Genomic DNA, 15,739 nt, shown 5'->3' with positions numbered 1-15,739 from the left:
GCCACAATGGCCGGCAATCGTTTCTCAACACAGTTGTCCCTGCAGTACCCTTACAGGCTTTCTATACTGCTTCTGACCACCATATAAAGTGCCCAAAAGGTAAAGAAAAATAGTTCAGACATAAATATGTGTATATTACAGGCCACTGAAGGTTCTTTGCAAATAATAAAGGCAAAACGCGTATGGCAAGAAAATTTTCTTTCATTCAGTTGTGACTTACGGTTGTAAATAACTGTGAACTCAATGAATTTTCTGTCTGACTCTATAGGCTGTATACACTGAAGAGCGAAAGAAACTCATACATCTGCCTAATATTGTGTAGGGCCCCTGCGCACACCCACAAGTGCCACAACACGGCGTGGCATGGAGTCGACTAATGTCTGATGTAGTGCTGGAAAAAACTGACACCATAAATCCTGCGGGGCTGTCCATAAATCAGTAAGGAAACGAGGAGATGGACCTCTCTCATGAACTGCACGTTGCAAGGCGTTCCAGATACGCTCAATAATGTTCATGTTCGGCGGCCAGTGGAAGCGTTTAAACTCAAAAGAGTGTTCATGGAGCTACTTTGTAGCAATTATGGACGTGTGGGGGGTCGCATTGTCCTGCTGGAACTGGCCTAGTCTGGCGGAATGCACAATGGACATGAATGGATGCAGGTAATCAGACAGGATGCTTACGCAAGTGTCACCTGTCAGAGTCGTATCTGGACGTATCAGGAGTCCCATATCACTCGAACTGCACACGCCTCATACCAGTACAGAGACCACCAAATTGAGCAGTCCCCTGCTGAGATGCTGTGTCCATGGATTCATGAGGTCATCTCCATACCCATCCACTAGATATAATTCGAAACGAGGCTCGTTTCCAGTTATGAACAATCGAGTGTCGGCGTTGACTGGCCCAGGTGAGGTGTAAAGCTGTGTGTCGTGCAGTTATAAAGGGTACACGGGTATGCTCTCGGCACAGAAAGTCCATATCGATGATGTTTCGTTGAATGGTTCGTACGCTGACTCTTGTTCATGACGCAGAATTGAAATCTGTAGAAGTCTGTGGAAGGGTTGCACTTCAGTCACGCTGAACGATTCTCTTCAGTCGTCGTTGGTTCTGTTCTTGTAGAATCTTTTTCCGGCCGCATCGATGTCGGAGATTTGATATTTTACCGGATTCCTGATATTCGCAGCACACTCATGAACTGGTCGTTCGGGAAAGTCCCCATTTCATCGCTAACTTGGAGATGCTGTGTCCCATCGGTCTAACGCCGACTATAACACCACTTTTAAACTCACTTACATCTTGATAACCCGCCATTGTAGTAACAGTAACGGATCTAACAACTGCCCCACGCCCTTGTTGTCTTGTACAGGCTTTGTCGATAGCAGCGCCGTATTCTGCCTGTTTATGTATCTCAGTACTCTGTATTTGAATACGCATGCCTGTACCAGGTTCTTTGGCATTTCAGTGTAGTATATAGTTGTGTACTACATCTTGAAAGCAAGACTCAGTTACTGATCGGTTTTTTTATTTTGTTTTTCTAAACAAAGTTGTTACGTACCTATTTAACTCCTCTCATTATGTTTAGCCTAATATTCATATCTGCAGCATATGCAAATGTTTCCTAGAGGCTAGTTGTTCTGCTAATGGCGCGATTATTACGAATATCTATTTTAATGCTAGAGTTACTTACAGCATTTGTCGTACCTCAAGAATAGTTGTTCCTCAGAATATGCTTACAATCCATTTAACACTAGAGAAGCGAGAGATATGTTACTGCAGGTCAGCGGGAGGGTATCGTATAAGCACTAATGAGATCCCAACAAAAATTCACAAAATAGCTAGAGTAAGAGCTATAATTTTTCCCAATTATTTGTACGTCAATTACGTATTTCAATCAAAACTTTACTTAGGATTCAATCACTTGTACATTACCGCTTAGCACACAAAATGTTGCTTGCCTACTTAGAAATGTCGCCTATTTATACAATCCCTAATATTTCTTCACTTATTTTGCTTGTTTGTTTCTAACTTTGAAGTCACATATCTTGTTTCCTTTGCACAGTCCAGTTTGATAATTATTTGCAATTTTGATTTGTTTGGTCCTGCAGCTGTTTCTTAGTTCTACAAGTCTCGGTCACTTGGTTGATAAGACAATGGAGTCCAACCCAGTTTGGCGATGTTTCCCGTTCCTGAGAAATGTGTGTGGTAGTGCACTGCCATATTGGAGCAAGATTTGTTTTCAATCCTTTTCAGACCGAACAACGAGAAATGTTTTTTGAGTTTGCTCTGACCCTTTTGGCAACCCATCCACAAGAATCACACCATCGCTGTCCCAAAAATTTTTCGCCATCAGTTTTCCAACAGAGAGAGCTGCCTTTATTTGTGATTGCAGTCGGTGCCGCTCCATCGACAGTCATTCTGGTTCCGGCAAAAAGTGACACACCCATGTTTCAATACGTGTAACTATCCATGATGAAAAAGTCTCACGATTGGCCTCTGTTGTGAGGTTTCGTGAAATCCGTCCCCTGCATACCTTCGAAAATCGAAAGGTCAGTTGTAGCACACGGTTTTCCGATGCTGATCGATAGCGGTAGGGCCAACTGTGGAGTTGCGATGTGCTGGTCTGCAAGAATAATAGCATTCGTGCGGATCACCACGTTGGAGGTGTTGTTGGTGCTGCATCTCCCGATCGAGGAGAATCATGGAGGTGAGTGTTCTGTACGTCCTGACACTCCAACTCGCTTTACCCACCGTCCAACACTACTCCTATGAACCGCGCAAACATTCGGATATTGAGCATACTTTCTTTTCCCGCTACCAAAAGTGAATTACAGCACGTTGCTCACAATGAGTGCATCGTATAGACGCAGTTTCTATCGTTCATTGCTGCTCTTGCATCCATCTTAAAAGTAGAAAAAGTATCTAATGTGGACTGCGAGAAGAAAAGAAAGAACATGGTAATTACTTGTTGAACAATGCTCGTACTATGAGACGTAGTACCACAATCAGAAATTCTATATGTTAAGTGATTTTGGCACCGGAAATCTAGGCACTTATACCAACTTATCAAAAGTATCCGTTCAGCTGTATGAAATGCGAACTGATAAGTGCATGTCAACAGAGGCCGACCCTTCAGCATAAAAGGACGGGAGCATCGTACTGCCAGTGTAGCAAAAGAACAGTTGAATGTACCGTGATTTCTAACTTGAACTAGTCGTTGGAATGCGCTGGAAGTAACAGGTACGTCAGGGACGTTCCAGCCCTGTAAACCGGCTCAAGGTGACTAATAATTATGTGAATGTGAAGTGGTGGAAACGCAAAGGAAAAACCACAGCTGAGCCAAGACGAGACAAACCACGTATTCTAAAGGATAGCGACCTTCGAGCATTGCGAATGGTGGTAGTAAAAATTCGCATGAAATCAGTGGTGGGAATTGTTAGTGCTTTTTAGAGCACTTCTAGCAGTCTAGGTAGCACAAAGATTATGTGCAAAGAGTTAAAAAAATGGATACAACGATAGAGGAGCTCTTCAGAACCAATACATCTGTGTAGTCAGTGGTAAGCGATGCTCGAGGTGGAGTAAAGTGTGACACTACCGGACTGGAAACGAGTTATCTGGAGTGATGAATCACGCCATTCCATGTGTCAGTCTGATGGAAGTGCTTCGGATTGGCAAGTGTGTGGTGAATATGACCTGACATCAAGTGTAGAGGCAACGATGTAGTACAGAGCGGGTGGTGCTACGGTATGGCGGCGTTTTCCGTATTAGGTTGTGATCCCTTTATTGTGCTCAGGAAAACGCTAGGGACGGAAATATGTTGTTGTTGTGATCTTCAGTCCTGAGACTGGTTTGATGCAGCTCTCCATGCTACTCTATCATGTGCAAGCTTCTTCATCTCCCAGTACCTACTGCAACCTGACACTTATATCTATACTCGATGTTAACAAATTTCTCTTCTTCAGAAACTCTTTCCGTGCCATTGCCAGTCTATATCTTATGTCCTCTCTATTTCGACTATCATCACTTATTTTTCTCCCCAAATAGCAAAACTCCTTTACTACTTTAAGTGTCTCATTTCCTAATATAATTCCCTCAGCATCACGCGACTTAATTCGACTACATTCCATTATCCTCGTTTAGCTTTTGTTGATGTTCATCTTATATCATCCTTTCAAGACACAATCCATTCCGTTCAGCTGCTCTTCCAGGTCCTTTGCTGTCTCTGACAGAATTATAATGTCATCTGCGAACCTCAAAGTTATTATTTTTTCTCTACGGATTTTAATACCTACTCCGAATTTTTCTTTGGTTTCCTTTTCTGCTTGATCAACATAAAAATTGAATAACTTCGGGGAGAGGCTACAACCGTGTCTCACTCCCTTCCCAACACTGCTTCCCTTTAATGTCCATCGACTTTTATAACTGCCATTTGGTTTCTGTACAAATTGTAAATAGCCTTTCGCTCCCCATATTTTACCCCTGCCACCTTTAGAATTTGAAAGAGAGTACTCCAGTCAACATTGTCAAAAGCTTTCTCTAAGTCCACAAATGCTAGAAACGTAGGTTTGCCTTTCCTTAATCTTTCTTCTAATGTAAGTTGCAGGGTCAGTATTGCCTCACGTGTTCCAATATTTCTACGGACTCCAAACTGATCTTCCCCGAGGTCAGCTTCTACCAGTTTTTCCATTCGGCTGTAAAGAATTCGCGTTAGTATTTTGTAGCTGTGACTTATTAATCTGATAACTTGGTAATTTTAGTGTCTGTCAACACGTGTTTTCTTTGGGATTGGAATTATTATATTCTTCTTGAAGTCCGAGCGTCTCTCACATCTTGCACACCAGATAGTAGAGTTTTGTCAGGACTGGCTCTCCCAAGGCTGTCAGTAGTTCTAATGGAATGTTGTCTACTTCAGGGGCCTTGTATACGAAGTATATGAACACAATTTACATGGTTGTGTACTGTAAAGTTTCGCATATGATAATTGTTTGTATCAGTGTGACAATGCACCCTGTCGTAAAGGATCACATTTGAGGGAAAGGTTTGTTGACAATAACATTCCTGGAATGGACTGGCTTGCCCAGAGTCTAGACACGAACTCAGTGGAACACCTTTGGGATGAGCTACAGCGTAGATCTCACTCCAGACCCCAGCTTCCACTGTCACCACCTTGTCTAGTTTCGACTCGTGAGGAAGCGTGGGCTGCGGTTGGTACAGACACTGAGACACCTCACCCTAGCAGATTTCAAGCCGTCATAAAGCGAAGGATGGATACATCGCACACTAATGTCCTCAGTCGGGATACTTTTGGTCAGATGATGCGTATTTCTGGAGTTGGTTGTGTTGTGGATTGGCAAGAGAGCCAACCTACTATGAGAGGAAGCCGAAAGGCACGCGTTTTAGCTCACGCAGGCTGGCGTGAGGTCTAGAACAGGTCAAGGAAATGAGACTAGCAAAAAAGGACGTAGCTGTGGAATACTTAACTTTAATCCATAAATGGTGAACATCGCTCTTGACGGTACATGTTTTACAGCATCAATAGTAACTGGTAATGGCGCCTTGCTAGGTCGTAGCAGATGACGTAGCTGAAGGCTATGCTAACTATCGTCTCGGCAAATGAGAGCATATTTTGTCAGTGAACCATCGCTAGCAAAGTCGGCTGTACAACTGGGGCGAGTGCTAGGAAGTCTCTCTAGACCTGTCGTGTGGCGGCGCTCGGTCTGCAATCACTGATAGTGGCGACACGCGGGTCCGACATATACTAACGGACCGCGGCCGATTTAAAGTCTACCACCTATCAAGTGTGGTGTCTGGCGGTGACACCACAGGTTGTTCCGAAACGTTTTCCTGTTGTTGCGGCACTGTGTGCTGGACAGTACGACGCGGTGGCGAGACTACCTGTTGTTACTGCAGTTGTTGTTGTTTGCAGACGGGCAGCAAGCTGGCGCTGGCGGAGCTGGGGGCGATGCGGCTGTTCTCTGACGGCGCCAACGACGCGCGGTACCTCAACGCCACGGCGGACGCGGTGAGGCGGTGCTCGGCCGCCAGCAGGTCGCTGCTGCCCGACAATGGCGGTAAGTCTGCCGTCTCCCTGCCTTCCTCTCTCCCTCCCTCTCTGCCTCCCCCCCTCCCTCCCTCCCGCCCCCTCTCGCTCTCTCTCTCTCTCTCTCTCCCCGTCTCTCTCAGACCACCCTCCCCTCTGCCTCCAAATACAACTTCCAAAATTTACAATAGTCAAGCCAACTCTCCTATTAGAAAGCTGTATAACACGGGTATGCAGTCTTTATGCAGACTGAATAGTAGGGGGGAATGTCGGAAGTAAAAGACAGGTTCAGGAACAGGATTAAATTTCATGTAAAAAATATCCAAAACGATTAGATTCGCTGAAGGAAGGAAGATTCGGCTTAAGGTCCTCCCATCGACATCGAGGTCACCAGAAACGGGGCACAAGCTCGGATCTTGTCAACGATGGGGCAGGATATAAGTCGCGTACTTTCAAAGGAACAATCCCGGCGTTTGCCTGGAGCAGTTTAGGAAAATCACGGCAATCCTAAATTTGGATGGTCAGAAGTAGGTTTCAGCCGTCGTCCTACAGAATACCTGTCTGGGTACAGATTCGCTAATGGTATGGCTATACTCAGTGAAAGTAATGAAAAACTGCAGGACCAGGACAGTGGAATGAATGGCGTAATGAGCATAGAATATGGATTGAGCGTAAACCACACAAAGGCGAAAGTAACGAGGAGCAGCACAAGTGAGGCTGGCGATAGTTGGCGGGAGAAGTATTTCAGCCACTTGAAATTAAACTGAGTTAGAGAATGGGAGGGCTTATCACCACTACTTGCAAAAAGAATATCGAGTGAAATTAAAACGCACTGTCTGTCTTTTATATGCCATTTTGTAATACTTTCACAAGCTCTTACAGATGCAGTTACTCAAACAAATCTCCTGAAAATAACAGCACATAGAAATGAAAACAGAATTTCAATTCAAAAAGCAGATTTCATGAAAAATATAAACATTGCATTAATGTACCTAGTAACACAACAGGTAAAACAGACCGAGTTCGGACATTTAAATATGTTGGAGAAACAATGCCGCAGAATGTATTAGAGGACCAAAGTTTTGAACATGGCTGCTTGGTTCAGTGTCCGTTTGTAAATTAAAATTGAAACAAATGAGCCCTCTGTGGCTGTAGAGGTATGAACAGCCCTTACAGGCTCGCCTTCACACATTCCTTTTTAATTATTTTGTGACTCAAGCCCTTCTGGCGAGTTATTTGTTTGATACGTGACATGTAAGTACTGTCTCTGTCTTGTATCGTCAGTACTTAGAATTTTTTATATAAACATTTTTTTCTTCCCACAAATTTGTAATTATGTTATAGACCACTATAAATGTCTACATTCTGATGAATGCACTCTCAAAAGTGTTGAAACCTGATCAAAAAGTCTAAAAAACAGCGACTGAGGTCTCATTTATTTCAATTTTATTGTATTAGAAGAATGAACAGTAGATGTGAGTTTTAATAAAATGACAAAAAAAATCTAGACGACGAAATGCATACTAAAAAAAGAATTAAAACACTACAGCACAGTGGTAACACCAGATGGTTTATACGGATCTGAATGCTTAACGATAAGCTATGAAATGGACAGAAAACAGATAGCTGAATGAAACATTATTAGAAGAATAACTGGCACAAGTAAACCGCAGATGGTTTCAAAATTAGAAATAACTAGGAGATCTACGAAAATACAGGGAAAATGTCATAGATAATGGCAAAGCGAAGATTGATCTTCATTGGTCACCTCTTACCAACAAATGATAACGGGCGAACGAGGCAAAATATTTCTGTGTTAGTAGAAAAAGAAATATAGAATAGCATCTACTACAGAAATATGAATAACTACAAATAAAGAACATTAGAGACTCGGAATTAACACGAGGAAGCCTTTCTAAGAATAAAATAGTAAATTTATAACGCTTTCATGGCAGAAAATATATGTAGCTTTTAACAACACGTACAGAAAAAAGCAAAAGCCTACATGGGAAGAAGATGAAGGGATACTGCAAGAAAAAGGAGAAACAAAAAAACTGATTATGGATTTTTAACGTTTTGTTGAGGTATGACTAGTAATCCTTTTGTTTCATGTAGGGTATATTTTAATTCTATCATAGGTGCAGTACCTATGTATATTTTGGCGACTAATTTCAAACCGGCTGGTTCGGTCTGCAGCCTGACGTATTGAGGCTGCACTGAAACTGCCTGATCTTAATGACAACCATCTAAAAGTGGTGAATACATGTATCACACAGTGACGGCAGATAATGTCACAACACACATATGCTCACATTTCAAGTCAGAATGGAACTGTTTGATTCTGATTTGTATAGTGAGCATCTGTTCGAATATGTTCAAATGTGTGTGAATTCCTAAGGGACCTAAATGCTGAGGTCATCGGTCGCTAGACTTACACACTACTTAAACTAACCTATGCTGAGAACAACACACACACCCGTGCCCGAGGTAGGACTCGAACCCCCGGCGGGAGGGGTCGCGCAATTCGTGACACAGCACCTCAAACAGCGCAGCCACTGCGCGCGGTGGAGTATCTGTCTTTGCCAAATTCAGATGGTTGTCATTAAGATTAGACACTTTCAGTGCAACGGCAGTAGGTCAGCTTGAGATTGAACCAGCAGTTTCGAGACTAGTCGCTGAAATACAAGTACTGCAACTGTGAGAGATTTGTAATGAACTCTTCATGAAAAGAACTGAAGTTGTTAAGTGATCTTAGCAGGTCAGTATTCAGGCAAAATAAAGTTAAAATAGGTGGGGGGGGGGGGGGGGTACGAACTATACGAAGAATAATACCCCACTTTGGAAGCCAAATTAAGCGTAATGGACTGTGCAAGGAGGTTATAAGGAGAACAACAGAAAAAACAAAGTGGACTTCCGTTCTTAAGAGAACTCTTCCTGAATGAAACATAAACGTTAATCTGAAGAAAAGTTTCAGAGTCGTTTAAAGCACACATAGTTGTGTGGAAGTGAATCATGATCTGTTCAAAAATTGGAAAAGAACTGACTGTAGGGTTTGAGAAGTGTCGTTAAAGAAGGACGCTAATGGTGAGATGTACTGGTAACATATCAAATGAGGTGATTTTCCTCAGACGTGACACCGAAGAACTTTAAGGCAAACATTGACGAGAAGAAGGAACACCATGATAAGACACATGGTAGGACATCGAAGGGACGACAAAGATTGGAAGACATCGCACAAATAGTTGAGGCCGAAGGTCTAAGGTGCTGCCATTAGACGGAGAAATTATTACTTTATGTTTCTTCAAACATCCAACATACCAAACTGAAATTTGGTATCACTTATTTAAATAAAAATGCCGCTTATCTCTTCTATATCTACTACAAAGTGACTCGCCAGCAATTAAAAATACTTTCTAATAATTGTCGGCGCTTCTCAGTTTGTGATTACTTTCTTTCATCATTTAATTTGCAGTGGTTATAACGAATATATTAAAGTGTTGACTAAACTAATTTGTCAAATTTACATGCTTACACGAACTTTCCTGTATCTTTCTTTTTGCTAGGTTTCATCCCCTTTAGTGTGGGGTCCGTTTTCTCGCAGATTTGGAAAACTTTATCTTATTATTTATCTTTGTAGCAGGTTTTCATTCCCTGATTCTGAAGCGGAATTTGTGGACGAGCCCAGTGTTTGCCTAAACGAGATTGGGGAACCGCCTAAAACCCTCACTCATCCCTGCTGGTGTATCGGGTTATGGTCGTTAATATGACACACACACATTCGATCCGGGTCTGGTTCGCCCACTTGTCTCGCACATTAGTGGGATCTGCGTTACGCTTTACGAGTGGCTCCCTATACGAATTTTTTGAGTAAAGCGGTGTATTTCGCCATTAGTTTCTATATTCTTACAATAAGCAAAGTTCCATTTTAGTTTTAGAGAGTATATCATAACAGCATAAACTGCGTGGCGACCTCGTTAAAACTGCGCTGAGTTGTTCGTATTGCAGATTCTCTGTCTCAGGGAAGGAGAAGCGTGGACCAGAAGGCAATGGACACAGTGTTATCACGTGGTTCATTTTATTTTATATAAATTACTTCCGGATGGTCAGCGTGCCTCCTTATAAAGGAATTATGTTAAACATCACAAAAACTGACTCTTTGCGTGTCGTTGTTATAAAGGGTCTCCCAGAAGAAATAGCCATATCCAGGGATAAGACAGGAACGAAGATTCGAAGCAAAAAGGTCTGCGGAAAGATGTACTCTAAAATCCATACTTTAAGAGCAATAAGCACTTAATCTTCGATAATGTGAAACAAACCCTTTTACTCAAAGCTCTTTGCTTTGAATGTTTCGAGAGCTTGTACTATAGGCCAAAACAAGAAAAAAAGTGACAAGTGATCATGGGCCCTAAAGTCAATGCCGTAAGAGCTGTGGGCGCTTCGCTACTGTGAAACACATCTCTTCCACTTTACCAATGCTTATAGCTCTTGAGGCATATCCTTTAGAGGCCATGTTTACTGCAATTTTTTGCTTCGAATGGTCGTTTCTGTCATATCCATGCATACTGAGCTTTCGTTCTGGGACATGCTGTATGTCACACCGACTACCTGGGGCCTAATTGCTGTTGGTAAATTCAGCAGAATTTTCCAAAGCGAGCATCTGAAAGTAAGCGTCTGAATATCTGAAAAGGAATGGGAGGGAATGGGAGCAGAATGGTAGCCAGGGGAGTTGCTGGAAGCTCTTTCGTGGACATCAAGAAATAACAAAAGTCGGAGTCGATAACTTATTGATAGATGGAGTGGTGAGATGAAGGAGTTATATGGATGTATACAGCAGAAGGTTGTAATGTAAGAGAAATGTCGAGCAGGACTGACATCAGTAGCTGTCAAATGCTTAACTGTTATGACGTTAATGACGAACCATGGGGGATTTAAGTAACTAAATGGAATAAACGAAACCACGACGAAAGACAATTACAGCTACCTTCATCCTGCCTCACAGTAGCTTCAAGATCCACTTCTCTTGCTTTCTCCCAAATCTAATTTTCCTTATTTGTTTGGCACTTCGTTTTTATTTTCTCATGAGTGCAACAGCATTCTGTATTATTTACTATTTCTAAAGACACAAGTGCAATAGAGCTCACCGGTGTTATCAGAATTATTTTTTTCCTTTGAAAATCACGTTATCAAAATTTATGTAGCATCTTCATTGTTTCCAAACAAAAGCGACTCAATCCCATTAGATCTTAGACTTAAAGTAGTTTATACGCGTGTGGGATGCGAATCTGTGAGAGTCAAAATTATTTTACTTTACGCGGATAAGCGAAAGTCTGATAGGGCTTCTCTTGCTTCGTACAGACAGGTTACCATACTGAACGAAATAGTAGTAACACAAACTGCACAGAGATTCGAAGCTCCTCGGGCCGATGGAACCGCGAAAATTTGTGGCTGAGTTGGCCTCTCCTTTAAGAGGAATTAGTCGCAAACAGACTAAAAAAAATCCATCTTTTTAGTCTTGTTCAGTGCACCAATTATTTTACTACAAAACGACGTTTGTTTCACGCTTATTTGACAATTCGCTTCGGAGTTATAACTTTTTTCGTTTGTGTGGTAACCAGACCCGCGCCCATTTTTGATCTGTTTTGCTGAGCATTGGTTATAGTACAGCAAACATTTGTCGTCCACAGTTATACTTAATTGCACTGCAAGAGAGAGATGTTGTTTTGATGTTTGCCGGCATGTATGCATTATATACTGAGTTTGTCTGCTTTTCATCTTTGTTCTTTAATACGTTTTGACGATAGAAATGTAAAATAAGTAATGATGTAACGCATTAGAATACGGAAGTTTGGATATAAGCCCTAGTTTCTTGAAAATAAATATGTAAAAATAAACCACTAAACTGCTAGTTATGAACAGAGAGGTGACGACGGTTTTCCAAGTCCCACTCAAACAGGTGACAGCGAAATACATGGTGTGAATAGCGTTTCTGCTACTGCTGACACAAACATTCTGATTTCCATGAGGTCATTAAATAACCATATGGAAAAACACAGTTGTGAAAACTGTGGAGGAAACGTAACTTTGCACGAAGATGTGGAGGAAACCAAGGGGATTGTTTATAATTTAGTTTTAAAATGTTTGAGATGTAAATTTACTGCCAATACAATCTCTTCTCACGTAGCCAGAAGCAGACTGTATGAAAACAATGTAAGATTAGCGTATGCACTTAGACCTGTTGGGAAAGGATGAAGTTCAGGTGCAGTTCTTTGTGCACTGATGAACATTCCCCCACGTCCCAAAAGTTTGATGTTTGGAACAAGACCATTGGTGCACTTATACATGATGTGAGTGAATCTACAACGTTGAAAGCAGCAAAAGAAGTGCTTAACTTGAATGATATGAAATCTGATCCAAGGCATATTAGTGCGGGTTTTGATGGCAGTTGGCAAAAACATCTACATCTACGTGGATACTCTGCAAATCACAATTAAGTGCCTGGCAGAGGGTTCACAGAATCACCTTCACAGTTCTCTATTATTCCGTGGGCGTAAATCCCTAAGTGGCATTTTGTCAGCCACTGCTTTTGATACCAGAAAGGTTCTGGTTACTGAAATAATCTGTGACATCTGTAGGAAAAATACCACTGCACAACAGGTGTGCAAAAGAGACTATGATGGTTCTAGTGGAGGCTGTGTTGTAAACATCTTCGATAGGTCTATGCAGTCAAGACGTGTCCTGTATGCAGATTATCTGGGGGAGGGGACGTAAGGCTTAATCAGAAAATGGTAGTAAGTAAAACTTACGGGCCAACAGTGAAAATTAATTAACCTGAGTATAATGTGCATGTACAGAAAAGAATGGGATCACGACTTATGAAGCCAAGTGGTAAAGTTGCCCTGACAAAGGGTTAAATAGACAGGAACCAGAATTATTATGGTATGAGAATTAGGAATAACTGCAGCAATATAAAAGCAATGAGAAGATCTGTTAGGGCCATATTCTTTCACAAAATTCCAAAGGATGAGAAACCACAACACGAATTTTGCCAACAGGGACCTGGCAGCTGGTGCAAATTCAACAACACTGCTACAGCCTCCAGTTATAAGTACAAACATTCAATTCCGAAAATATCCAGCTTTCTGTGAAGCCCATTTTCAGAGACATTAGTTAACAAGATCTCTCAGAAAACTGTCTCCATGGTAACCTCAGAACCCGAGTGAAAGTTTGAATTCTGTCATTTGGACAAGGGTACCAAAAAGTGTTTTTGTTAGAAAAGAAACATTAAACTTTGGTGTTTATGATACAGTGATGTGCTTTGATGCTGGCGTGTCAGAGAAGGCTGATGTGTTAAGACTCTTGGGAACACAGGGTGGCATCAATACCGAAAAAGAACTAAAAAGCTTCGGCATGGGCCTTATCCGTTGCACTGAAACTTCTGCAAGAAATTGGTACCAAGGATGCCAGTATAGACATAAGACCAAAGAAAAGAAGAAAAGAAAGTAAAAAGGTATAAGTTGAGTCACAGTGTACTCCTCGAATGTTTCAGTAGCGTCTGTATATGGTAATGTACATTAGTTTCTTGCATTTAAAACTTTAATACAGTTTTCTCAAAACTACATTTTTTGATCTCCTGGTACACTTTCCTCAAAACTAATATTGATGAAGACATCAGACTTTCAGAATCTCTTCTTAATAAAACTACTAATCAGATAAAACATGGGACCTGTAATGACAACAACAACAAATTTACATCTCCAAGGTATGTATAGAAGTTATAATTTTTTCTCTTTTAGAACAAAAAATCATTACTCATAAAGCGTATAAAATACAGTAACAAATATTTATGTGATTTGCGGATGATGTTTCATCTGTACGCTGTAAGAGTTTCAGGTCTTTATCTCCACTAGTTTCTTCAGAACGTGTACCTCAAGGTTGTCCATTGTAGTACAGTTCTTTTTTTTTCTTTTTTTTTAAAACATGTTCCTTTGTGACTATGTCCACTTGAGCTCCGTATGCTGTAGATATTTCGAACAATGAACTTTGCCCCGTAATTCAGAACAAACACTGGTGATACTCGTTTGCAAGAACAGATGCGCAACTGATTCACAAACATACTATCCTATATCTCTCGATCCATCTGTTGTTCAGTCTGAACTTAAAAGTAAAGAAGCAGCTAGAACAGTATGGCATGCTTCGCGAAAGACAGCACAATCTGAGAAACTTTAGTGACGCGATTTCTTCACGTGGCATTCTGAAAGCTATAAATCAAGGCAGATCTTGAATTCCTAAAAGGTTTTCACTGAGTACTACACTAACACTTACTAACGAGAGAACAGTCGTGAGGGTAACGAATAAAATTTGAGACTGGGCTGAAGATATCTCGCAGCATGCTTTCTTGGAGAGAGATTCATGTATAAGTAACTTCAGATGTGACCAGAGATGTGTGCTGGACCCATGCTGTTCTTGTTGTACATCAATGGCAATGTTAATAGTAGCCTCAGATTTCCTGCGGATGATTTAATTCTATATAGTCAAGTAATGTCTGAAAATATTTGTAAAAATTTTCACTTATAAACTGGAAACATTTCGAAGTGATATCGTGATTGTTAACTAGCTTTGAATGTTCAAAAACGTGAAGATGTGTACTTCACAAAACCAAGCAACGCAATATGATATTGTGGTCCTTTTTACGAGAGGTCTTTGGTCCACTTATATTCACCCTGGAAGTGGAGCAACACAAATTATGTAATATAACTGACGTCGAGGTTATTAAAAACGTAGTTCTAAATGAGATACGAATTAGTGGAAGAATCGTCAGAGATTTTATTGGAAGAAAACGTGAGTAGCCTATTACAGACCGGTTGTACAATGTCTAAGACACGCTTTGAAATGGTATACCGAATCTTAACAATTTGTCATGCTTTCCGCTGTTTCGTTACGCAGTTGAAAATTTCCGTTAAGGCTTTAAGGAAATTTTGAATTGCTGTAGACGGTGAAGGTATTCCGTGCAAAAGTGTATTTATTTAGAAGACTTGCAAAGGTGAGGCCAAGAAACGTGAACCGCTTACCATGCTGGGATCTACAATCATGTTAAGGCAACTGCTTGCTGCTAAGGCAGGTGACAGAATCGACCGACTGTTGATTTTGTAATATCAGACAGTAATCTGCTTTCCATGAGGAGTTCTGCAAACTGAATCTTTCACGTAGAGTGGTTAAATTTCGACAGATGCCCCTATCTCTCCTGTGTTTTTAAAACGAAAGCTTTTCCCATCGTTCGCTGATCCAGACAGCTGCCCACCAGCACACCCTGCGAGAATTTTATTAGCCTAAAAATAAACCTGAAAAGCTCCGGAACACACATGACTTTTATTTTAGAAGTTTCCTCTGATGTGGCCTTCCTTAGTTAAAAACTGTGTGAAAACGTTTGTAATCCTAAAGTTCACAGCTGCAACTTCTGAAGTGATGTTTTTAATGAAATTATTCTGTTAGCTTCAAGCAATCCAGTTAATGACGAGAGAGTACGAACATTTACTTTTTGACATGTCTCATTCTTTCATCTGCAGGACCACGTCATGAGTGCGAACTGGGATTCTTCATGTTCGAGTGCGTCAGCGACCAGATCACCGAGGTACGTATGATTCAGAGAAGTTGAAACGAAGGTCTTATGTTGGACGAACTGGTTTTGGCCGATGCTCTAACTGT

The 15,739-nt window shown here is 41.2% G+C and overlaps 1 protein-coding gene across 1 annotated transcript in view; it reads left to right on the top strand.

Moving 5' to 3' along the window:
* LOC126484312 (general odorant-binding protein 70) overlaps positions 1–15,739 on the top strand; it is a 162,129-nt gene that overhangs the window by 122,476 nt on the left and 23,914 nt on the right. Inside the window, exons 5-6 of the mRNA XM_050107749.1 lie at positions 5,924–6,068; positions 15,601–15,665. Coding sequence (XP_049963706.1) covers positions 5,924–6,068; positions 15,601–15,665 — 210 coding nt within the window. The remainder of the gene's footprint in view (positions 1–5,923; positions 6,069–15,600; positions 15,666–15,739) is intronic.

This window comes from Schistocerca serialis, chromosome 6, assembly GCF_023864345.2.
Source record: "Schistocerca serialis cubense isolate TAMUIC-IGC-003099 chromosome 6, iqSchSeri2.2, whole genome shotgun sequence".
Lineage (NCBI taxonomy): Eukaryota > Metazoa > Arthropoda > Insecta > Orthoptera > Acrididae > Schistocerca > Schistocerca serialis.
The sequence above is the reverse complement of the archived record's forward strand: the minus strand, read 5'-3'. Positions and strand labels throughout refer to the sequence as shown.